Source organism: Pseudonaja textilis, chromosome 1 (genome assembly GCF_049901715.1).
Source record: "Pseudonaja textilis isolate UNSWEBS1 chromosome 1, rPseTex1.2, whole genome shotgun sequence".
In the NCBI taxonomy this organism is placed as follows: Eukaryota; Metazoa; Chordata; class Lepidosauria; order Squamata; family Elapidae; genus Pseudonaja; species Pseudonaja textilis.
The window spans coordinates 9,450,880-9,477,238 of record NC_141990.1 but is presented as its reverse complement, the minus strand read 5'-3'; the positions used below and the strand labels follow the sequence as shown (position 1 = coordinate 9,477,238).

At 41.6% G+C, this 26,359-nt stretch overlaps 1 protein-coding gene across 10 annotated transcripts in view; it reads right to left on the bottom strand.

Moving 5' to 3' along the window:
- Positions 1 to 1,155: 1,155 nt before the first annotated feature.
- CUEDC1 (CUE domain containing 1) overlaps positions 1,156 to 26,359 on the bottom strand; it is an 88,201-nt gene continuing 62,997 nt past the window's right edge. For 8 of the 10 annotated variants that reach the window (XM_087925719.1, XM_087925705.1, XM_087925712.1 and 5 more), the window contains 9 exons: positions 22,287 to 22,414; positions 21,099 to 21,225; positions 20,771 to 20,954; positions 19,331 to 19,414; positions 13,493 to 13,582; positions 11,669 to 11,762; positions 10,417 to 10,475; positions 9,046 to 9,111; positions 1,156 to 6,577 (listed from right to left, as the gene is read on the bottom strand). In XM_087925719.1, the coding sequence (XP_087781845.1) occupies positions 9,047 to 9,111; positions 10,417 to 10,475; positions 11,669 to 11,762; positions 13,493 to 13,582; positions 19,331 to 19,414; positions 20,771 to 20,954; positions 21,099 to 21,225; positions 22,287 to 22,414 (831 nt within the window). In that variant the 3' untranslated portion in view covers positions 1,156 to 6,577; position 9,046. The remainder of the gene's footprint in view (positions 6,578 to 9,045; positions 9,112 to 10,416; positions 10,476 to 11,668; positions 11,763 to 13,492; positions 13,583 to 19,330; positions 19,415 to 20,770; positions 20,955 to 21,098; positions 21,226 to 22,286; positions 22,415 to 26,359) is intronic. The other 2 variants (XM_087925744.1, XM_087925751.1) reach the window with 1 other exon arrangement.

Sequence of the window (26,359 nt, the reverse complement as noted above, 5' to 3'; positions counted from 1 at the left end):
TGTGTGTTTTTGAGTTTTTGTAGTTTTCTTGGCAAGAACCCTAACCCTTAGCAACAACAATTCTGGTCCCAAATTGCCATTGTTAATCAAGGATTGCCTGTAAACATAGACCCAACAGAGCCCAATTGGTTTAGCAAAAGGTGTAAGGCTCCATTAAACATAAAGTTCCTTTAGAACAGAGGTGTTCAACCTTGGCAAACTTTAAGACTTACGGACTTCAACTCCCAGAATTCCCCAGTCAGTATGGCCAGCTGGGAGAATTCTGGGAGCTGAACTCCACAGGTCGTAAAATTGCCAAGGTCGAATACCTCAGCTTTAGAATAATTACATTTAGGATAAACACCAAAAGCAGCATATAGGCTGAAGGGGAGATGGAAAGCAGCATATTTATCAAACTCATAATTTCTTTATGAAGCTAAATAGTGCGCTTTTGAATTTCCAAAAATCCTTCATCGGTAAGATAGGACTAAGGGGGAATCTAGATAATTATGATTCATTCCTAAGTCAAAATGTATCTCATTTGATTTTGGTGTAACTTGTTATATAAACCCAGCCAAGCCTGATTTATTAAAAGAAAACAGCATTTAAGCAAACAATAGTATTGCATGATATGTGGATCAGGTCATTTTGTGAGGAATCAATGCATTAATAGAAAGTAGGTTAAATTAAATACATCACAGAAGATAATGAAGTTGGACTTCACTGGAAGTTTTTAGAAAGAGATTGGATAACCATTTGTCTGAAGTGGTGTAAGGTTTCCTGCCTAAGCAGGGGGGGTGGACTAGAAGACCTCCAAGATCCCTTCCAACTCTTATTCTATTCCATTCCATTCCATATTTCTATTCTATTCTATTCTATTCTATTCTATTCTATTCTATTCTATTCTATTCTATTCTATTCTATTATTCTATTCTATTCTATTCCGTATCTCCTATTCTATTCTATTCTATTCTATTCTATTCTATTCCATTCCATTCCATCTCTATCCTATCCTATCCTATCCTATCCTATCCCATCCCATCCCATTCCAAGAATTGGCTGTCCTACATTCAGTAAGCTTTTTTTCTTGTAAATCTACCTTTGATCAATAAGTTTTATTGGCATTCAATTCACTGCCAGGCGACCCACAAATGACAGCAGAGCCTCACAAAGAGGAAAGTTTAAGAGAGTACAATATGAGTTTATTATACGAATTAATATTAAACATCTTTTAAGAAAAAAGTATGTATGGAAATAAATTCTAAAAGACCAACATTCACAAACATCACAAACTGTCTCTCATGTGTTTTACTCCTGCCCGCTTCAGTAGTCTCTTCTCCTTTTGAAGAGAGAAAGCAATACAGACGTTACTGTCATGGATTGTACATTGTTTTGATGGGGTGGGGGGGAACCCTTAGCTTTTGGGTGTTGATCTTTCTAGCCCTGAAAACCCATAAACAGGGGAGACAGTGGGGGAGAATATGAGAAACTGGACAAAAAAGCATTTACTGTACCATCTTAACAAAATTATTCCATGGATATCATTAATGGAAATTTCCAAAGCCTCAGAGCCAAACTGTACTTTTCCGGACCACTTTCAAAACTGAGCAAGAACTCCTGGCATGAAACTTACTGAGAATCTGTACACGGAGACAATTATCTTTTTTTTTTTTTTTTTACAAAAGGTATTTTGTAAAAAAAGTTTTCCAAACTTTGCTTTTATGCAACGCAACAGCAGTGCAAGCAGTTTTGGTAAAGCTTAAAAGAGCATCCATGTTGCTAATTAATTTTGGGGAAACTGGAGCGAGAAATGGTGGCTACCTTCCGTTCTGGAATTTCTGTGAAATGCTTCCACAACAGAATCTAATTCTGGCCATTTGGTTCTTCCCAACTGTCAGGAAAAGGTCCAGGATCTCAATAAAAATGGAAAATTGGTTACCCAGTATTTTCAGTTAAGGAACAGTGGAGAAGAGGTGGTGTGAACACAAGAGCTTTCGAGTTTAATGGATGTTTTTCTTTCCAGCTTTGGCCAAACATCTGGCTTGCTCTGAGGGCAAAGATTAAGTACCTAACTTAGGAACCTGGATTGGCATGGTATTAATAATCAACTGCCTGCCCAGGTATGGTGTTCAGCTGCCTTTCCTGTTCACAATTTATTTTGCAAGCAAGGTTGTTTTCTCCAACCTTCATAACAGCCTGGAAGCTAGGATGGAACCCCAGAGTAAAAAAACCTCCCTTTTTCCCAAAATGCACTGATGTTTTTCAATAATAAAAATAAAAATAAAAATCCTGGCTTGGAAAGCATAAAAAGAATCATTCAGGATTTCCCAGCACCAGCAAGGCTTAAGCCTCAGAGAACTCTCCAAGTCTTTTAGAGCAACATGGATATATATAGTCTTGGCCTGATTTTTTGTAAGCCTCTTAGTTGAGAAAAAAATCCCAATAATAGGCCAAACAGAAGACTGTATGCATTGTTCCATTCTCTTCCAAACTGTGAGGCAAGAATTGGCTTCCAATTAAATTTTGTCGGGTACAGATAGCAAAGCTAAATCTTGCATCTATAAAACTCCAGTGAAGCTGACAGAAAGAAAGCCATCCTAAGAGACCAGGAAATTTGCCAGTTCGTTTCCTTGCATCTAATTCTCCCCGAGTGAAAAACAATCACAGTAAAATTGAGTAAAATTTTACAACGTTTCGCATCTATTGCTGAGCATTTTGGTTTAACCAAGTAAATTAGTAACAGAGTGGGGTATACAAGTAACTCTTTGCATGCTCAGGAACTCACTGCTACAGGTCCAGCTATAGCAGAGGCCCCAACTGAACCCATATTTTTTAAAATGCCAGGGAACCTGAGCAGAGAAGTCCTAAAAAGTACAGGTAGTCCTTGACTTACAACCATTTATTTAGCAACTGTTCAAAGTTACAATGGCAGTGAAAAAAGTTGACTTACAACCAGTCTTCATACTTATGACTCCACAGCATTCCCCCATGGTCACATGATCAAAATTCAGGTGCTTGGGGTCATGTGATCACCTTTTGAGAACTCCCCAGCTGGTTTCTAAAAAGCTTTGCTTAACAGCTGTGGCAAAAGAGGTTGTAAAATCAGGGACAACCCACTTAACAATCACCTTGCTTAGCAACTGAAATTCTGGTCCCAATTGTGGTCATAAGTCAAGGACTACCTGAATCTGCATTTGCACACAATTTTTCCCTTTATAGCAGCAGGATTCTCCTTGTTATTGGATTTCACTTCAAGAGAGATATACCCCAAATGACTGAACATATACAGTATATATAATCCTTTTGCTCTTACTCAAATCTCTGCATTAGACACATGATCGAAACAGACTAACATCTGGAAACAGGCAGCTTTGCTACCATTGTCTGCCATCGCTAGGGATGGAAATAGCAAAACAGCTTTCAATCTCTCCAGGGATTACCAGTTCTCTCCTAAAATATGCTAATGGCATGATTCACCTAGCAAATGCACGACTGGTTTTGACTCAGTAGCTTGCACAAATCCAGTTACTCTCGGTTATACTTCATGGTTTATAGTTTATTCAGTACAGCAAGCTAAAGGTGAGCAACCCAAAGGTGCTTTCTTCAAGAGGTAACTGGACTTTCTGGTTTTTCTTTGAAGATGTTCCGCTTCTCACCCAAGAAGCTTCTTCAGCTCTGACTGGAATCCTTCCATTCCCCACCATCCAATCAGAGCTGAAGAAGCTTCTTGGGTGAGAAGCGAAACCTCTTCAAAGAAAAACCAGAAAGTCCAGTTGCCTCTTGAAAAAAAGCACCTTTGAGACAACCATGACCCGGACAGCTGAGAATCTCCATAGACTAAAGATGAGCATAATATTTCTGAACCTCAGCAACCTTGAAGATATGTGGACTTCAGCTCCCAGAATTCCCCAGTGAGTTATGTTATGCTGGCTGAGGAATTCTGGGAGTTGAAGTCCACGTACCAACTTGCTGAGTTTGAGAAATACGGCTTGGCATAAATGCATGAGCCCAGGAATTGGTGACTGTTTTCAAGGCTTCCAATACAGGTCCTACCATTAATATTAACTCCACCCTTCAGCGGCAATCAGTTAAGAAGCTGTCTACATTTAACAGGCCAATGTGCATCCTTGTGCTTTTATCTATGTAGTTATAAAAAATTCTAAAGAGAAATTGTCACTTTTAAAAAAAGGTATTCCCTTATTTCGCAAACATAGGTGGGCACCTAGTTGCCAGTCTTAATTATGGTTATTAAATGTGGACTACTGTAGTCCGATCTTCTCCAGTGAAGCTTAGCCCCAATCAGGGATGTCAACTTCGCAATGACACATTGTTGTCACGTGACGTATCATAACTTTTTTCCCTTCGCTAAACCAGGGACGTGTGGGGCCAGCGCATGACACATCCAGCCTGAGGGCTGCAAGTTTGACACCCTGCACAGGTGGGACAAGACTAAGGGCATATGTCATGAGGACTATAAGAGACACTGAATTCACAGAAACGGGAAAAGGACACTATATCGAATGTAAGTTTTCACACCCATTCTTATTTTTCAATCTGGTTCTCTTTCCCAGCAATGCATGGAATACAAAGTTATCAGAGAGGTTGCACAGAAGCAAGATGGGAGGGAATTCAAGTTGGGCTGAGAGACAATAGGAACAATGACAGCAGAAATGTCCCAGGAGGTCAAAAAAGTCAATATGGCATCCATCAACATGACATTAGAATCCAACTTCTTTTATGTATAAAAAAGTGGGAGCCTGTCAGCACCCAGAAGCATTTTGTAAATGAGAAATGCTGGATAAACATAAATGGTTAACCTTCCAAGATGTACTAGAATTTTCTTAGGAGAATTGAAATCAAGAGATTTAATAAGAGAAGGGTATGCTTCCCAATGGTTTTCTTATATACAATTAACAGAAAGGTTTAACGTGGATGAACGATTTTGAACAAAGCAAAACTGAATTTGAATTAGAATTATATACCAGTGACGAATATGCTATTGCCAAAATTATAAACTTTTGCTGAAATATGAGAACAACTAAAAGATGGTATGAAAAATTAGGCTAGGAAACTGGCTATAATGTACAAATGGACCAAAAGGAAAACATGCAGTTGAAAGAATTCACATTTACATAATGTTCTCTAACCTTAAAGAGAATTTTTATGAAATGATGTATCGCTGGGTTTTTTTGTCACTAGAGAAACTGTCTAGAATGTATAATGGTAGTTTGAATCTTTGCTGGAAACGTGAACAAGAAGGGACTTTTTATCACGTTTGATGAACTTGTAAAAAAGCCAAAACATATTGGATACAAATACATGCATTAATTCAGAAGATCTTGAAGTATAGCTGAACCCAGGTGCTTTTCTTTTGGCCTAATGGACAAACAACCAGAACAAACGTTCCAGAACTTTAGTTTTATTTATGACAATTGCAGCAAGATTATTCTATGCTCAAAAATGAAAAGACTCAGCACTATGGTACCTACAACAAGGGAATGAATTGGTGAAGACGATAGGACTTGCGGGGATGGTTAATTTAACCTCTTTGATTAGGGAAAAAATCAATGTCAACATTTATGAACAACTGGAAACCCTTATAGATTTTTTGCATGAAACAGAAAAAAATGCATTTATGATTTGTGCTAATGATGATTAGGAAAAAAAAAAAGAATACTAAAAAGTGAGGGTCTTTTTTTAATCATGGAGTAATTTTGTAACTATATTTATATTTGCTGCAAAGGAATGCAAAGAAATCAGAACTTTCTCTTTCTTCTGCTCTTTTATTAGTTTGTGTTAGACTGACTGTGTTTCGTAAAACTTGATTAAAGAAAATATTTTGAAAAAGTTGAGTTTTTCTCTCGTTTGAAGATGTGTTCTTGACTTTTTTGACCCCCCCCCCACAGACACCCCCTGAATAAGGGGAAATATATTTATCATGAATAGTTTCTGATTGTGGAAGGGATCTGCAGGAACACTTTTTCATGGAGGGGAAAAAATTATATTATTCTAACTATCACACTCAAATAGCATGATTCAGGTTTCTTTTCTATTAGCAGCAATAATTATATAATTATAGTAAAAATCATCATCCACAATACAGCAAAATCTGGTGGGCTACCCTCTATCTGGATGAAAGGACACAAGTATCCATTCGTTCAAAAGTCATGATGCAAAAACAACGGCCAGAAACCACTTTGGAACAATGGGTGGGGCTTTTTTTTTTTTTCATACATTCTGAACCACATTTGATAACAGATTATCATTATCCAGCTTCAAAGATTGGTGTATAAAAGATTAGGTGAATTGTCAGTTTTCTCTCTCCCCCCCCACCCTTTTTTTTGGGGTGGTGGTGGGGGAGCTGGATTCCTCAGAGTTGAAAAAAAAAGACGGAAGAGTAAGACCCAAATTCTTAGTCACTGGATAAAAATAAAAATAATCATAACGTGCCTTCATGTTTCCATGCGGTTGAATTCGGAGAAGCCTTGGATCGTTCCAGAATAGAGTCACCAGCGTAAAAATTATCTTCCCTTTTAACCATCATGGTTTCTCATCTTATTTGGCTTCTCCCCCCTCCCCCCAGTTGCCAATTCTGGATCTAGAAAAGAAAAAGAGAGAAAAATGGGAATATTAACAAAAGCTTCAGTGCTTTATAACAGGGGTCTCCAATCTTGGCAACTTTAAGACTTGTGAACCTCAACTCCCAGAATTCCACAGCTAGCTGGCTGAGGAATTCTGGGAGTTGAGGTCCACAAGTCTTAAAATTGCCAAGATTGGAGACCCCTGCTTTATAATACAGGTAGTTCTCAACTTACTATGGCAACTGAGCCCAAAAGTTCAGTTGCTAAGTTCTTAAGTGAGTTTTGCCCCATTTTACAACCTTGCCACAACCGTTAAGTGAATCACTTGCATTTGTTAAGTTAGAAACATGGTCGTTAAGTGAATTGACTTGGCTTGCCAGAAGATGGAAAAAGGAAATCACATAATCCCCAGACACTGCAATCGTCATAAATATGAGACAGTTGCCAAGCGTCTGAATTTTGATCATGCGACTAAAAGAATACTGCAACAATTGTAATCATAAAAAAAGTCATAAGTCACTTTTATAAGTAGCTTCAAACAGTCATTCAACGAACTGTTGTAAGTTGAGGACTACCTGAATTTTGGAGGAAGGGTATCCTTCTTAGCTCTGAGCAAAGAGGAACTGGAGGAAGATAAAATCTCCTTCGAATATCTCCAAGCTGTTTTCTTTGTAACAGTACAAAATGGTTTGACAACTGGTTCCTATTTAGCTGCTTTTTAAAAAAACGTCCTGTCATGCCCTTGTCAGAGCCAGACTCTGAGGGAGAGGAGGAACAGCCGACAGGGAGTGGAGGTATGGCTCCAGAGGTTGTGGAGGAGGCTGGGAAGGGCAGAGGCCAGTTGGGCAGTCAGAAGAAGAACCAGGCCTATCCCCTCTTCATCTTAGGACACGCAGGGAGGAAAGGAGAAGGCAACAACTTGGCTTACGAGAGAGGAAGCGGCCATGGTCCCCATCATTGGTTGCAGCTGGGGAGAATAGTATATAAGAGAGATGGTTAAAACACAGCATTGCCAGAAGCAAAGTGTGTGTTATTTTGGGCTGAAGTTATCTTGGTTGGTGTCCTCCCAACAGACTGTGCCTTGTTATCTCCTTGAAGTTGGTAATTACTTATCTTGGTCCGTTGCGGAATTTCCTTCATTGCAGTTTGTTTTAGGTTTTTATTTCACCTCTATCTGCTCATTAAGTTCGGACTGTATTGCTTTCTTTTGAAGACTATTTTTGAATACGCTTTATCTCCAGCTGAGAATTATTGAACAGTGGGGCCAAGTTGGAGGCATTAAAGGACATTTATTTACGTTTTGGATTTTGTTACGTTTGTGTTATACTCCAGGTCATCACATGTCCATTCTTGGATTTCCTCATGGTCTCCTATTTAAGGATCAGTCAGTTATACCTCTGCATATCTTCTGAAGATCAGTCGAGATCAGAGACTTGCTATCATCTAGTTGGAACTGAGCAAAACAGGTTTAAAAAAATTCTTTGGGCCAGAGGTTAGATTCCACTCCTGCTGTTACCACTGCTTTTTGATCTTGCTTCTTCCAACATGGGCCTAACAGCATTTTTTTTAAAAAAGCAGCACAATTCCACATATTTTCACACTGGGCAGCAACATGGACTGGATTAAGTCAGGTAGCATAAGACCAGAAAAACCAAAGGCCAATTAATCAGAATAGAGCTGGAAGGGAACTTGGAAGGTCTTCCAGTCTAATTCACTGGTCAAGCAGGAGACCCTATACCATTTCAGACAAGTGACTGTCCAGTCTCTTCTTAAAAGCCTCCAGTGATGAAGCACCCACAACTTCTGGTGGCGAGCTGTTCCACTGGTTAATTGTTCTCACTGTCAGGAAATTTCTCCTTAGTTCTAAGTTGCTTCTCTCCTTGATCACTTCTTGTCCTGCCCTCTGGTACTTTGGAAAATAAGTTGATCTCCTGCTCCTCAAACACTGGAATACGGCTATCATGTCCCTCCTAGTCCTTCTTTTCTCTAGACTGGCCATACCAAAATCCTGCAACCCGTTCTTCATATGTTTTAGTCTTCAGGCCTTTAGTTATCTCAGTTGCTCTTCTTTGCACTTTTTCTCAATATCTTTTTTGTAATATGGTGACCACAACTGGATGCAGTATTCCAGGTATGACCTTACTAAGGATTTATAAAGCAGTACTAATACTTCACGTGATTTTGATTCTAGTCTCTGTTTATGCAACCAAGGATTGTATAAATATAAATTCAGGGCATAAGGTTGCTTAAGATCATTGTTTTCAAAGTCTTCTCCATTCCCACTAACTACTGGTAGCTAGCGACCCCACCTATTTCTATTTATTATAGCTGTCCTGTTTTAATTTTAAATTACAAGAATATATTATTAAACATAAGGATATTTTTGAATGCTGTTTGGTCTTTGCAAACAGTAATAACCTTGAATATTTCTGTTTATAGTACCTAGCAAATGAACTGATGATTGTTGGAACAAAAATGAGCATACCTTATTGTACTTCTTTTGATGGTTCTTCTGCTGCAGGTAACTTTCTTCTTATTTGGCAGTCCTCATCTGAAACACAGAGGTAGAAGATGGTTGAAGCGTGCAGATCCGCAATGGCCCAACTTTGCAGCTAGACTAAAGTTGGTGTCAATTCAAAGGCAGGAAAAGGCAGCATCAGAGACAGGCTGTTCTTGTGGCCAATTATAAAGATGATTGAAGAGCCGTAATGGTGCAGTGGTTAGAATGCAGTATTGCAAGCATACTCTACCCACAGCCAGGAGTTTGATCCTGACAGGTTCAAGGTTGATTCTTTCCGAGACTGGTAAAATAAGGACCCAGATTGTTGAGGAGTGATATACTGATTCTGCAAACCACTTAGAGAGGGCTGTAAAGCACTGTGTAGCAGTAGATAAGTCTAAGTGCTATTGCTATTTCTAGCAACTTTCTTATTTACCCCAGATTCCATATCAAGGTTTCTCATTCTCCTTCCATAAAATCATTAGCTCCCAACATCATTACTACCAATGCTCCTGATTACAGCTGGCAGCCTTACATCACCCTAGATGTTCCAAAAGGTGCTTTTTTCAAGAGGCAACTGAACTTTCCAGTTTTTCTTTGAAGACGTTTCTCTTCTCATCCAAGAAGCTTCTCCAGCTCTGACTGGAATCTTTCCATTCCTCACGAGCTGAAGAAGCTCCTTGGATGAGAAGGGAAACGTCTTCAGAGAAAAACCAGAAAGTCCAGTTGCCTCTTGAAAAAAGCACCTTTGAGACAATCATGACCTGGATGAGGGAGAATCTCCGCAGGCAATCCCCTTAGTTGTGTCCATTTCTACAATACAGGTAGTTCTCGACTTACAATCATTTGTTTAGTGCCCGTTCAAAGTTACAAAAGCACTGAATAAAGTGACCCATGACTATTTTTCACACTTAAGACAGTTGCAGCATCTAAATGGTCAAAATTCTGGCATTTAGCAACTGGCTCATATTTATGACAGTCGCAGTGTCCTGGGATCATGTGGTCCCCTTTTGCGACCTTCTGACCAGCAAAGTCAATGGGGAAACCAGGCTCACTTAACAACCGTGTTACTAATTTAACAGCTGGAGTCATTCACTTAACAAATGTGGCAAGAAAAGTCATAAAATGAGGCAAAACTCACTTAACAAATACTTAAGTCACATAAATGCTGGGCTTAATTGTGGTCGTAAGTTAAGACCACCTTACATACACATTCCTCTTGGAACAGGGAATTTATATTTTGTAAACCCCACAGCAAATTGGATGATATAATTTCAGGATCCCCCAATTCAGGGTGCAATTAAGGAACTGGGCCAGTTGAACTCCCTGATGTGCATATTAAGGTCCGGATCTTACCACATGAATGTCCTTCAACGTCATCAAGAAGGTTTGCTGTTGAGGCTGCAGTCCCCATCCTGGATTGGTGCTAAGGAGACCATAATCCACACCATGCATCAGATGGAAATCTTAAAACTCCCAACCAATGAGAGCAACACTGTTTAAAAACTGTCCTAGTTTGGAAGATGATCTGAACCTGCCTGAGGTTTGAGAATGGCCACCGCATCCATTTTCTGGGTGTCCACACTCAAGGTGGGTGATAAGATAACAAGATAAGATAACCTTTACTGTCATGCACAGCAATGTTCATTAAAATGAAATTCCCACATCTGGTTCATCCTCCGAATAATGTCACCATCCCAACGAGAACAATAATAATATAACAACAACAGCAACACCCAAAATACCAAGTAATACAAAAACAACATTCAAAAATCATCTTTAATATATATATATAGTGGCGGGGAAAGAGTCTTGAGAGTTAACAAGGTTGATGCTATAATGGAACAAAGCTAAATCTGATTGTTCTGCTTTTGTGGTTAACTAACCAAGAAAGAGAGGTCCTATTTTTAATCCCTGGTCCCATCTGGAGCAGAAAGAGAGCCAAGAAAATCACCCAAACCGCTGAATGCCACCAGAACACAATAAGTAGCCAGCTGATGGGGAAAGGCAAAGAATCCTGCATTCAAATTCCTGTTCCTAATTTGTTTGACTTCATTTCCCAGAATGCTCAGCAATGGCCAGGATGACAAGGGAATACGTGAGGAAGCCCACACTAGAATAAACCTCTCTTTGCACTTGGATTATAGTCTCTTTACACTCCAAGGCCTGGAGTGATGTTCTCATTCATTAAAAGATAACAGCAGGGAGAGGGGGGACCCCAGAGATGGTATTCAGCAGGTTCTGACAGGTTCTGGAGAACCGGTAGTGGAAATTTTGAGTAGTTCGGAGAACCAGCAAATACCACCTCTGACTGGCCCCGCCCCCATCTCTTCTCTGCCTCCCGAGTTCCAGCTGATTGGCTGGGTCTTCTTTGGTTGCCCTTCACAGGAGAACGGAGCTGGAAAGCAGGTTAGTGGGGTGGGGAGGGAATGGGGATTTTGCAGTATATTCTTCCCCTGCCACGCCCACCAAGCCAAACCATGCCCACCAAGCCACGCCCACAGAACCGGTAGTAAAAAAAAATTGAATACCACGACTGGGGGACCCCTCAAGATCACCAGGTTGGGAGACCAACAGGAGGTCACTTCATACAACCAGGAAAGGATACACTTGGTGCTTCAAAAGCTGTTTTCTTTTTGACTTCCTCATTTTAGTCTTTTCTGAGAAAGCTCTGGCAAGTTCAAACAACTTCTTGCGTGTAGCTGAAAAGAAAAACAGTATACTCAAGTATGGACTTCATGCTGCCAAAGTGAGAGGCTTAAGGACTAGTAACTTGATTAAGATAAAAACTGCAGCTCCTTCAAGATCCTGAATTTTGCAGCTGTAGTACATTTAGGAACTGAATTAACTGAAGAAAAAAATAGAGGGGGGTCTCTGAAAAAGACAGAGGTCACCCTACCCTTAGGACCAGATCTCTGCCTATTTTTCCAATGCATCCTTCTGCAGGGTTAACAGATAATCAAGTTGGAAGGGACCTTGTAGGTCATCTAGTCCAACCCACTGCCCAAACGGGAGATCCAAGCGGGTTGAGTCTAAAGACAAGACTGCTTCCTCTTTTCCTAAAGGAGAAGGGACTGGCAGTTAATTCTTACTCCAGAATTTACTTGGGATAAGTCTGATGCAGCTACAACCATCTATCTGTGTGTCAAAATCAGGGAGGCAGCAGATATAATGTAAACCTTGACCTTTTTGAATGAATGTGTGACATTCCATCTATCATCTTCCCAATTTTGACACTCATGCACACAAACCTACCCACACGCCCTGACCTGATGATAACGAGGTATTTGAGGAATGCAAGCAGGAATGTTGCATCTTCTAATATCTTATTGCTGTTCCCTGCTTCTGATCCCTGAGACTTGTGTGCGTGCGTGTATGTGTGTGTGTGTATATGTATGGTATTCAGCTTTGTTCGGGTATTTTCCCACGTCATTATAGTTGTGCTTTTAAAGTTGTAGCAACGTTTCGGCAGAATCTCATCTGCCATCATCAGGCTTCTGTATTGTGTCCGTCTATATATATGCAGGTCTTGGCATGTTTGGGTCTTTTCCCATGTAAGATTGAGAGCATCTTGGCAACATTTCAACGAGGTTCCACTCGCCATCTTCAGGCTGGTGCTTTCGGCCTCGTGCTTTGCACAAGCATGAAGCTGAAACCACCAGCCTGAAGATGGCGAGTGGGACCTCGTAGAAATGTTGCCAAGATACTCTTAATCTTACATGGGAAAAGACCCGAACACACCTACACCTACATACCTGTACCTGTGAAAATCTACGAATGTATGTATGTAGTGCATGTATGATATAACATATGCTAAACAAATAACTTGGCCTAGAGACAATTTGGTTCAGTGGTTTTACTGTGTGGGGTAGGAGCAGAGGAGAAATTAAAATTTTCCTTGCTCCGAATCCAACACCTTCACTACTACCTTGTCTACTAGGACTTAATTTCCTTGGAATTCCAGCTGGCCTAATGCCACGTTGGGGGCGCAAGGAAGCTGGCATCCAATCCTATAGAGCACGGATCTCCAAACTTGGCCACTTTAAGATTTGTGGACTTCAACTCCCAGAATTTCCTAGCCAGCATGTCTGTGGGGCATCTTAAAGGTCTGTGAAGATTCTCAATCATCCAGGTCATGGTTGCCCCAAAGATGCTTTTCAAAAGGCAACCGGACTTTCTTCGTTTTATGTCCTTGAAAATGTTCCGCTTCTCGTCTAAGAAAGATGAGAAGTGAAGAAATTTGAATGAGAAATGACATATTTTCAAGGGGAAAAAAAAATCAAGCAACTCCCGTTGCCTTTTTAAAACCACCTTTGGGACATAAATCTTAAAGATTTCCAACTTTGGGGTCCCCTGCTACAGAGAGACAATGGCAGGAAATATGCATCACGGTGTTGGCTTCTGCCCAGCAATGTGCCACAATATAACTCACATTTTCCCATGTGTTTCAACTTGTCCCTGAATAAGGCATCGTCGGAGATAGCCCCGCTGGGCACACCAGTTAAGGAGCGGGTGACCTCATCTGCAAGGCAAGGCAAAGCATATTTAGGATCGATAGGAAGCAGCCAAAGCCAAGAGAAAGGTTTTGAGCACTCTTTCTATCCCACTGGACCAGTGGTGGTATTCTACCGGTTTGGCCTAGTTCAGCCGAACCGGTAGTAAACAATGCTACCGTTCAGCTGAACTGGTAGTAAAAAAACAGTTACTGGTTCAGCTGAACCGGTATTTTTTCCCCTCCCAACGATCAGCTGTTCCGGGATCCTCCTCGCTGTCTTACTGCTTCACACAGGTGGCTTCCCTGAGGCCCAGGAGGCAAAAAGTGGCACGCGGGGTGTGTGTGCTGCGCTCCCCCTGCGCCTTGTTTTTTGAGATGGGAGCAAAAATGGCCTCTCAGGAGGCTTCACTGAGGGCCAGGAGGCAAAAAAAATGGAGCGTGCAGGGGGGGTGCTGGAAAAAAAGCCACCCCCACCCAGCCACCCCCATCTAGCCACACTCACCTAGCCATGCCCACAGAACCGGTAGTAAAAATATTTGCATCCCACCGCTGCACTGGACAACTTGGATTTCAAATCCCATCCTTCCCAATCCTTGGCTATTCTGGCATGTCTGCCTTCTAGACAGGGGTGGGATTCAACCATTGCCTTCTAGACAGGGTTGGGATTCAACCATTGCCTTCTAGACAGGGGTGGGATTCAACCATTGCCTTCTAGACAGGGGTGGGATTCAACCATTGCCTTCTAGACAGGGTGGGATTCAACCATTGCCTTCTAGACAGGGGTGGGATTCAACCATTGCCTTCTAGACAGGGGTGGGATTCAACCATTGCCTTCTAGACAGGGGTGGGATTCAACCATTGCCTTCTAGACAGGGGTGGGATTCAACCATTGCCTTCTAGACAGGGGTGGGATTCAACCATTGCCTTCTAGACAAGGGTGGGATTCAACCATTGCCTTCTAGACAGGGGTGGGATTCAACCATTGCCTTCTAGACAGGGGTGGGATTCAACCATTGCCTTCTAGACAGGGGTGGGATTCAACCATTGCCTTCTAGACAGGGGTGGGATTCAACCGGTATAACAATCCATTTGGTGAGTGTGTGCTTTGCGTGCACACAGCATTTGCAACTCATCTTTTACTACAAGCCCTGTGTAAAAGAGCGGACGTGTGGCAATCCGCAGTACCACGCGAAGCAGCTGAGCTGGAAAACCCAGAAATAAAGCACAGACTAGAGCCAGGGTGGGTGCGTGGGCCCAACAGCTGATCATCGGAGCGAACCGGTTGCTCTCAGCTGATCTTCAAAGCTACCAGTTCACCCAAATTGGGCCGAATTGGTAGAATCCCACCCCTGTTTCTAGATTCCTAGCCTTCTATGAACACTGTTATAGAGCAGTGTCTCTAAACTTCAGTAACTTTAAGATGTGTGAACTTCCACTCCCAGAATTCCTCAGGAAATTCAATGAATTTTGCCTATTTGTGGTTCAGATGAATTCAATGAATTTTGCGGCACTTGCTGGGGAAAAAAGGACTTTCTTACTCTTCCATCTCTTCTATTTCAGTTTCTGCCATGTGATTAATAAACAAAACAACCTTTCATATCTTTATTTCTCTTTACTTAACAGATAAACTATTATCTAACCATACAACTTCCAGAGGTCCCAGTGCAAAGGCTAAACTGCAGATGGGCCCATTCCATTAAGGCGGTTAATTTATTGCTTGCATTCTTATCTTGTTACCTTTACCTTCTGTCAGGCGCAAAAAAACATTTTTTTTGTTCTTTCAGCAAGCCTCAGACTTGAACTTCCTTAAAACATGCCACGAGGAATACAATTTTTGAGAAACGCCTGTCTGAATAACTGAGTGTGAAAATAAAAAAAATACTGGTAACGCTTCCCAGATGGCATTAAGGTACTTCAGCAATTTAGAGAGATATTCAATGCTGTAAAAAAATATTCCTTGAGGGGACCCTTCGATATTTGATCAGTTTTTGAAATTTTTATAACACTCAAAAATTATTTTCTGTCATGTGGGAGGTAAAACTTCTTACCTATTTAAGCTCCTGTTGAAAGAAGAGGATTGATTCTTTTTCTTCTCCTTACATATTACTACTAGCTCGATACCTGTGCTTCGTTACAAAACTATGTGGTCGGGCTTAGTTTTGGGGGAGGAAAATGAGGGAGGAAAATTCTGCCTCTGCCTACCAGCATCCATCAGTATTCATCTGGCTAGCATCCTGTCAGTGTGTGAGAGAGTCGGGGGCTGTTTGGAAACTGAAAGAGTATTTGCTGTGTGAGCAAGAAGGAGACAGCAAGGAGGCTTGGAGGTTATGGGTGCTCCATCACTGGAGGCTTTCAAGAAGAGATTGGACTGCCATTTGTCAGAAATGGAGTAGGGTGGGGGGTTGGACTAGATGACCTACAAGGTCCCTTCCAACTCTGATTATCTGTTAAATCTGCTAAAGCCTGGGCCTGGCTTAGCTCAACTGTTCTGTACCAAAGCTGGTTGCTGCTGTGAAACTAAAACTCAAACAGAAACTCCCCTCCTCTGCTTGTGTTTTGCATTTGGAACAAATTTCTTTTCAGGTGGGGAGGGGGAGTAGAACTCCTTAGCATCAGAGCGTGTTAAGAGTAATATATGAAATGCTAATGCTGTGGTGGTCATTTTGAAAAATCCTTTCTTAGTGAGCACCTAGGAGCCAAGAGGAACACACATGCCAAATTTCAAGTTTGTAGGCTTTGAGGTTCTGGAGATTTTGTGGTGATCCATGAGTGGTATTTCGCTTTTATATATATAGATTATGCTTACAGGTAGTCCTTGGTTTACATTTAGTAACTGTTCAGAGTTACAATGACACTGGAAAAGGTGACTTATGGTTGTATTTTCACACTTATGACTATTGCAGCATCTTCATGATCAGAATTCAAACCCTTGGCAACTGACTCACATTTATGATGGTTGTAATGTGCTAGCGTCAAATTATCACTGTCAGCTAAAAAGATACTCCTTTGGTCTTTTTAGCTGCCAAGAAAAAGGGAGTTGGGGAAAACAGTGCATTCCTTAAGTGCCTAGATAATCACTTCAGCAGCCCAAAGTTGTCGGAGCATAAGAAAGTTATTGGAGATAGATGTGTCCCATTGGAGAAGTCACATCTGGGGCGGTGGGGGGAAGACCAGGGTCCAGGGGGAAATGTATGATGTAATTTAGTATTGGCTGTACCCAGCCACGTGCCAACATGGCAACCTCTAATAAACCAATTTACTTTTCTCTAAAATGCGGCTAGAGACTTTTATTTGAATGAGGGTGGATTTGTTGGAGCCCTGACAATCACCTTTGGTGACCTTCTGACATGCAAAGTCAACGGGTAAGCCAGATTCGCTTAACCAGGCTACTAACTTAACAACAGGGTTACTAACCTATCAGGAGTGATTCACTTAACAACTGAAGCAGGAAAGGTCATAAAATGGGACAACATTCACTTAACAAATATCTCACTTAACAACATAAATTTTGGGCTCAATTGTGAAAAACGGTCATAAGTCACTTCTTCCTGTGCCATTGTAACTTTGAACGGTCACTAAGTGAACTGTTGTAAGTTGAGGACATTGCAACATCCCAGGTCAGGCAAAGTCAAGGGGGAAAGCCAGGTTTGCTTAAAGGCCGCATGATTCACTTAACGATTGCGGTGATTCACTTAACAACTGTGACAAAAAAGGTCAAAAATTGGGGCACAACTCACTTAACAACAACTTGTTTGGCAATAGAAAATCGGATGCCAATTGTGACAACACTTCTTGTGAGAGGAAGTGAGAACCAGAATGCCAAAACAGAAGGAGATGAAATCCAGAAAGAAACATATTAAGATGATTTAATTCCCACTTGATTAAAGCTCTGGATTGGAACAGCCTAAGCCCATACTGTGGAAAAGCCCTGTGATTTATAATACCTTGGGTATTTGGTATGTTAGTAATCCCTTCTAACATAGTAATATTTTCCTTTTATCCGTACACAGCAATTGCTTTTGATTAGCTAATTTCCTGATATTTCATTCTGACATTTGAAATCAAAACCAATACGATGTAAAACGGATTACAGTTTCAGATCATGGTCTTATGAAATATTTTCCATTTGGGGGAAAAAAAATCAAATAAATTTTGAAGAGCTCCTTGAAAAAAAAATCTTTGCTGAAAGAAAGATCTTTATGAAGCAGATGGAACAGGAAATGACAGGGTATTTTTGTATTAACAGAGACTTAGTTAAATCGTTGCCTTGATACAAGAACAATCAAAGTGTTTATCTTGTGATCAACTTAAAATAAGCACTTATGAGATGAAGTGACAACTGGCTATAGATAATGTTTTAAAGTGGTAAATGTTAAAGGATGATTACCCTTAAATGCAAGTCATTCATTACTAACCAACATAGATGTTTATTCCCTACTAAGGGAACAAAATAAACTTTTTAAAATAAACTTTCTCTTCCAAAACAGAATCGTTAGTATATTGCACCATGATATTGAGAAAAAAGAGAGAAATTTAGCATAGATCGTCTTTGAATAGCTGGCTGGGATATTCTGGGAATTGAAGTCTACCCATCTTAAAGTCCCCAAGGTTGAGAAACTCCAGTCTGGAATAAGAAACTTCAGAATTCAATTCCTTTTGGGTTCAATTTTTCAAGTAATTATTGGACTCACTGAAATTCTGGCAATTGTTGCAATCTTAAGATTTTAATGGAAAACATTGAGTAATAAATATCATTTTGATTAATTACTCATAAGAAATTTATACTGCAGGGCAATGCCACGTAAAGAGAGCAAGCACCTCTGGTTTACAGTAAACTGGGCCACTCAAAATATTTTTGTGAATCAGCTCAATTCTGAAAAAGCAGACTTAAAAAAAAAACAAGTTTAATTTACTTTACAGAATTTGTTGGGAGCTTACTCAACATGATGATTCAACACTGGAAGGAAAAATCTGTATCTGATTTATAGCAATGATAAGTATATTTGTCAGTATTTGAACTTGTTTATTTACAACTAGCTATATTGTAGAAGAAAATTATAATCTCCCTGAGACATTTCTGAATTCCTTGTTCATTCATTGAATTTTTACTTTTTATCCATCCTTGCCTATTTCTATGCTTGTTTATGTATTTTCTTTAATGTCCAGTAAAAAAAAATACCTCACAATAAGCGTGTGGCTTTTGTTTTCTGGCAAGGCAGAAGATTTTTGTACAATATCATTGAATTGGAGTTATTCTCAGGGATGGGATTCAACCGGTGTTACTACTGGTTTGGTGACTATGTTTTACTACGTGCTTCATCACTGGAGGTTTTTAAGAAGAGACTGGACAGTCGCTTGTCTGAAATGGTATAGGATCTCCTGCTTGAGCAGAGGGTTGGACTAGAAGACCTCCAAGGTCTCTTCCAGCTCTATTCTAATTGATCGTTCCTAGGGGACAATATCAAATTTTGCAAGATGGCAGATTGTTGCAATTCAAGTCCCACCCATGGGCTGATGTCTTAGGGGCATTCCAATCAACCACCATACTGCAAGACAATTTAGTACAGGGGTATCAAACTCACAGCATAACGGCAGCGTCACATGTTATATCGTGGCTTTTTTCCCCTTTGCTAAACCGGACATGGGCGTGGCCAGAGTGGGATGCATCCCGCTCTTGGAGCCTCAAGTTTGACAACCCTGACTTAGTACAACATCGAGCCACAAAACTAATGGTACCCTTGGCAACAGAGATGCAATACAGCCTTACATGCTTACCTGATAATATTGAGGACAAAGCGGGATCTGAACTGAGGGCAGCGCTGTTCATTCTGGATTTCTTTGATTCATATTTTAACCGATCTAGAGGACAGCACAGGAAAAACAAACGTTTGAAAGGATATTGCCCAGCTAACTTTCTAGATAAAGGACACCATGCGGTTAACAGTAAAGCAACGTGATCAAGAATTTAACTACAACACAGTAGAAAAAAGTAAAACACAACCAGCCTAGGAACCCCTTCAGAATTCAAATCAACCACACAATGGCACTGACCCACAACCAATCCACACAACCAGAGGTGCTATTCAGCAGGTTCTGACCAGTTCTGGAGAACCAGTAACAGAAATTTTGAGTAGTTTGGAGAACCACCAAATACCACCTCTGACTGGCCCCTTCTCTCATCTCTTCTCTGCCTCCTGAGTCCCAACTGATCGGCTGGGTCTTCTTTTGTTGCCCTGCACAGGAGAACAGAGCTGGAAAGCAGGTTAGTGGGCTGGGGAGGGAATGGGGATTTTGCAGTATCCTCCTTCTGCCATGCCTACCAAGCCACCCCCACAGAACCGGTAGTAAAAAAATTTGAATCCCTCCACTGACACAACACCCCCTCAACCACCACTTCACTTGACATGACCTCTCCATCACAAGACCCATTAGAAAATGCTCACTTGACACCCGTTCCTGACCCATCAGAAGACCTATGGCCCACACAAAGCCTTTATCAGCAGAAGAACACAGACATTCCCTAAACCCTGCTGAAGATGCTACCTAGGCTGGTAATGAAATGTTTGGAAACCAAACATACAAGCTTGGAGGATGAACCTCCACCACTGCAGTAGAAAAACGCCAGTACTACAATATTCATAAAACACAGTTACTCTTTGACTTATGACGTAGTGACCATTCAAACGGACCCACCTGGGGGCTACTTATGACGTAGATTTCAAGTTGCAATGGTCAGTCCCCTCCCAGTCATGTGACTGCATTTTGGGTGCTCAGCAACCAGGCCGCATTTACAGCCGTTTGTAGCATCCCACATCCATGTGACAGCATTTTACGATGGTTTTGTTGAAAAGTTACTTCCTGGGTTTGGCCAAACCAGCCCCATAACAAGCCGTTGGTTCACTTAACCAAATCAAATCAAAAGTTTATTGTCAATGTACAACATGCGTACAATGAAATTGAAACAACTGCAGTGTTCACTTAATGATCACCAAAAAAAAGCTTCTACAATTGGCTTGGTTGTGTGACACTTTACAACCATCACAGCTTATTATGACCATAATGGCAAGTTGGGCAGGTTCCGTTACGGTCATAAGTCAAGGACTATCAACATGCCCTGATATCTTTGACATTGTCATACTGGCAAAATCAAGATTGTCACACATTGGTTGGAGAGGAGAAGGTGACTATTTTTAATATTTGGATTCCTGAAATTACCTTTTTCAAGGGCCAGGAGGAAATCTCGATTTCTCTGAAGTTCCTTCATGAATTCTTCATTCTGGAGGAACAGAGCAATCCGTTCATCTTCCAAATACTGCTTCCATTTCTTCTCCTGATCCAATGACCCCTGAGCGCTCTGGTTCCCAGGACTCTGTGTGCTTTGATGGCAGTTTTGGGCGCTCTAGAAAGAGATTGTGTGTAAAAAAAACAACTATCACACCTGCTGCGGACCTGTAGCAGATTATAATTGGATGTTACAGTCCAACGTGTTATGCATTGGGCAATACGCTACCCACTCTAAATACAAAAGTTTTCTACTACCCACCTGCACCGTATCCATTTGCTGTGGTAAGATGCGGAGAAAGTCATCTGGAAGATTCCCTAATAATGGTGGATTCCAGTCCCTATATCGCCTTTGTGCTTGTGAACCGCTGGAATTTTGGATATCAGTTCTGCTTGGGGGGGAAAAAACCAAATTACAATAATATAATTCCACTTCCCCTGGCAACTTCCAGGTGTGTAGGCTTCAATTCCCCAAATTCTCATCAACGGCGAATGGAATGGAATGGCTTCCAGGGACCTTGGAGGTCTTCTAGTCCAGCCCCCTGCTCAAGCAGGAGAACCTGTACTATTTCAGATAAGTGGCTGTCTAGACTCTTCTTAAAAAACTCCAAGCGATGGAGTGCCCACAATTTCTGAAGGCAAGCTATGGAATTATGGGATCTGAAGTCCACATACATCAAATTCCAACCGTATTAAATACCAATCTGAGACAGTGATGGTATTATACTGGTTCAGCCCAGTTTGGGTGAAAATGCTACCGTTCGGCCAAACTGGTAATAAAAAACCAGCTACCAGTTCAGTTGAACTGGTATTTCTTTTTTCTTACCAACAATCAGCTGTTCCAATGATCAGCTGTGCTGGGATCCCTCTCGCTGTCTTACTGCTTCACCCAGGAGGGTTCCCTGAGGCCCAGGAGGCAAAAAGGGGTGTGCGAAGTGTGTGCTGCGCGGCCCTCCCACACTCCGTATATTTTTGCCTCCTAGGCCTCAGAGAAGCCTCCTAGGAGCAAAAACAGACTCCCAAGAGGCTTCCCTGAGGCCCAGGAAGCAAAAACACTGAGTGTGTGTGTGGGGGGGGGGGAGAGCCACACCCTCCCGGTCACATGGCCATGCTCACAGAACCAGTAGTAAAAATATTTGCATCCCACCCCTGATCTGAGACAAGCAGGAGAATCTCTGGTCTACCACATGAAACAGAACTACAATTCCCATCTTTCCTCTGCTTCGTCCATGTTGGCCTTCCAATCCCTGTTATTGTATAAGTTATTGTTCATCAACATCTGGAGAACCACACACTCCTGATTCAAGCAGTTGTGGTATCTCTCCCTCATTAAAGTCCTATCCACAGTGGCTGGGAAAACATCTGCTGGCAAAGTTTTTACCGCTGGGTTTCTTATCTTGAGGTTGCTGGACCATCAGCTCTGTGATTCTGGACCTTAATGCCTACATACCTGGGTGGTGGTACTGGAGGAGTCTCCATGTACTTTCGGTCATATATATGCATATCGTAGGAAGGAGGAGAATACACTGGAGGGGGCTCCTCGTCTGAACTGTCTGGTTCCAAAGTTCGTTCCAGAATCTAAACCAAATGAGAAAAATATACATATTGTTCTGACCCGGCTTTCGCAGAAGCAAGAAACAGGCTCCCTGCGAAGAAAAACCCCTCTTTATTTACACATTGGGAGTTAACCGCATTCACCAAGAGAAAGTCCAGGCAAGAATCCTGCAAGGAGTTAACTGAAGAAAGAGCTCATTATGATCAATGCAAGGCTGTAAACTCCCAGCCGTAAGGCTGCAAATGAACTTAGAGAAATAGACAAACTTCAGTTCTGGCAAGGCAGTCTTTGTCGCACAAAACACACAAGGAGTAAACTTTCTAGAAATGCGAACCATTGTCTGCAACAACCAAACCACTCCCCTTTCCTCCTGTTTATTCCCCAACCAGGGAGGAGCCATTCAGTGTCCACGTTTGTTTTACTTCCTGAGCCGACTCATTGTCCTCCGTTGTTCACCTCTCCTATCTGCTCTGCACATACATACATCTGGAACAGGCCCCAGCTTTTCCTCCTCCTCACTCATCTCTGACTCCACAGGCAGCTGCCTCTCAGACTGGGAAATGCCGGACGGACCTGACTCTATCTCTGTGTCTGACGCTGAGCATCCATCAGAGCCTTCCCCAGGCTCCAGAACTGACCCAAGTTCTTCCCCAACCTCCTTATGACTTACGACCATCACTTACCATTTGAATTTATTATCAGACCTTCCCAAAGCTATTTTGTGACCCAGTTTCGAAGCACCAAACCTCCCTCGTGCCCAGTCACAGAATTGCATTTTGCCTGCTCGGCAACCAGCTTGCATTTAGGGTGCTTTGCAGCATCCTGTACTCACACAATTGTGATTTACAATATTTTTGCCCCGTACTGGCATTTAATCCTGATTTCTGGCAAAATCTGCCCAATAGTGAAAATAGGTTTGCTGAGCAACTGCAGCATAAAAGATAATAAAATTGGGTGCAGTCACATGGTGATTCATGTTACAACTGGCACGATTCATGACCAAAACTGTGGGCTCATTTAACGGTTGTAAGTTGAGGACTACCTGTATTTCTTCAAAAATAAGACTGGGTCTTAATTTTTGCTCCAAAAGATGCATTAGGCCTTATTTTCAGGGAAACACAGTACAAATGCATCCATCTGGCTGACAATCTTAACTGGGGCTTATTTTTGGAGTAGGGCTTAAGAAATTAGGGTTTAAGATTAAGAAATTCCAGTTGAGATTGGGATTTTGGAAAAACAGACATTGGAGCTATAAACTCTCAAATTATGCCCTTGCAATCCATAATTCCATGAGAGAATGCTGGTCTTTCTTCTAAAGCTAGCAAGCCTGTACAATAACAGTGTGTAAATTGTGGGTCACACTTGACTTTTGGAATGCTGGGGCCACAATCCAAAACAAGCTAGCGTGAAAATTACATTTGATATGATTTCACTGATGCTTCAATACAATGTACATTAAATATTTATTGTTCATTGGATGATTCTGCATGAAACAATTGTTCTCCTTTTCTCCCACACACAAAAAAACCCTAATTTGTTAACTTTTCCTACAAAGAACTTCTGCAAAGGCATTTAATTCTTGCAAAGCAAAATCTAAACAGATTACAGTAATGCTAAACTGAAGACAACCTATATCCCGGTCTGACAGGCATTCAGATCTCCTTCTTATGCCTGCTTTTACTGAAAATACCAACATTATGAACTCCTAACGTTTGACAAGGAAAGTGCTGTTCACCTGAGGGTCACAACACACAGAGGCCTGAAAAAATTAGGCTAAGGGCCAACAGTTTGTCCTTAAACTACCCTGCTAACTCCCAATCACACCTACACACCCACACCCCACAGCCAGGAGCTATTAGGGAATGCTGGGATCCAGCCTGTGTTTTGGCAGGCAGGACATCTGCTATCAACTTGCTGGGAGATTTTCACACCCGTAAATAGTTGACAGTGTGCTGCACAACCCCAAACTTGCTTGCAGCTGTCTCTTTTCCCAAGCATTGGGCACAAACAGAGCTTTAGACAGAGCTGTTTTCTTCTAGGGCAGTGTTTTCTCACCCATGCTGGCTGGGGAATTCTGGGAATTGTAGTCCACATATCTTAAAGTTGCCAAGGCTGAAAAATATTGCATTAGATTATTGCACTTCTGCACAGCCATCCTTCCCAAGCTACCTGTAACTTCTTCCTGTTTCCATTCTCATCCTAATCCCGCTTCCTTCAGATGGCTAATGGGGGGATGCTGTAGAAGAATGTACAGATAACCTTGGGGGACAATCAGAAAAGAGAAGGAGGAGCCCTCAGTTGCTTAACGGTCAGAGAAAGAAACCTAGAAGGACTTTCCTTAATTGATCAGACCAATAAAACTGGTGGAAAGAAATGAGTACCATCGGACCTGCAAGATTCCATTAATGTATTCTTATGTGGAAAGGGAACTTCACGAGGACAGTGGTGTCACCCAAGCAGGAAAAGCCCAAAGGGAACATCAAGCCAGCCATAAAACAAACTTGCATAGGAAAAGGAATCAAATAAAAGGTATTAAAGAAGCCCCTTAGACAAAAGCCCAAATAATTAAGAAAACTAAGGAAACAAGAAAAGAAAACCCTTACAAACACAAGACATGCCAAATCAGCAAAACAAACAGACAAAAGACACAAAATATATTGCAAAGGAGACAGACAGGAGATTGCCACAAAACAAATATAAGAAACCATTAAGCAAAAAAAAAGATTAGGATGAAACCGATAATCCAATCAAACCACCCCGCAAAGTTTGCCTTCTGCACCCCGCGGAGTTTACCCTCCGGCAGAAATGAAGACAACCCCTGACAGGATTTAAAACATTAAGAAATACAAGCACAAGCACACACACACAAAAGGAGAAAAGGTATAAAAAATCAGGGACTTATCATACAAAGCTAGCTAGCCCAGGAACGCAGACTTCTTGCTATCTCTCGCCTTCCTGAAAAATAAAAAGATCCAGCTTTCAAGCAGTTGTCTGTATCCTTGCACCGGAGCTCTCCCAGCGGGAAAATCGAATCCTCAGAAGAAAGGCATTCTGACAGCCTTTCAACACTTACAACACAGTAGATTTAGCTCATCTGGTTGTACTTTATACCTGGTTCTCCAGGAGGATTGATAAATGCAAAAGTCACTAATGGAGTGTGGTAGCTCACATGGTTAGGACATTGGGTTGATGATCAGCAGCTCTGCATTTGAGTCCTGATTGCTGCTACAGGGGTGAGCTCCCATCCCATACTCTAGCTCCTGCCAACCCAGCAGTTCGAAAGTGGGTGAACGCAAGTAGATAGATGGGGTACCACTTTGGTGGGCAACTTAACGAGGACATGAAAGGAGCCCCACCTGGGCATCCGCCAGGCATCCATGATGTCACTGTTCAATCCTTTCAACCTGGAAGCACTTCGGTGCTCCTGACACAAATGTAGTAGTACTGTGGTAGTGATCAGAATGTCTCATGTCATTGTTTTCAACTGGGGTTGCAAGGGATTTAGCGGCAGATTAAAATAAATGCTCCCAAGGAAAATATGCCACACCATTTTTCTGTTCCTCAGCCCGGCCCCAGGCTGCCTTAGCCTCATTAAGGAAGAAAGACAGCCAAGGTGGTGGGATTAGGGAAGAAATCCTGCCAGTGGAAAAAACATAGTGGGTTTTTTTTTCTTCCTCTTGCACTTGCAAGCTTTGCTTGAGCCAAAAGTAACTTGGTTCAGCTGTCCAAAGAAGATGGCACTGTGAGAATATGAGGGCAGTGCCAACCCAGAAGTGATGCCAAGCTGCGTGTGCAAATGCCTTCCATCTTGCCACAGTTGCTTCAGTGTCCCACCCATTCACCCCTTTTCTCTGCCTTTTCTTTTTTGGCTTGCCTTTGTCATCTCGCAGAGGTGGGGGAATTCTCCTTGTTCATGATCCAGGAATGCCTAAAAACCAAGTTCCTTAAGCAAGCAAGCTCTCTTAAAA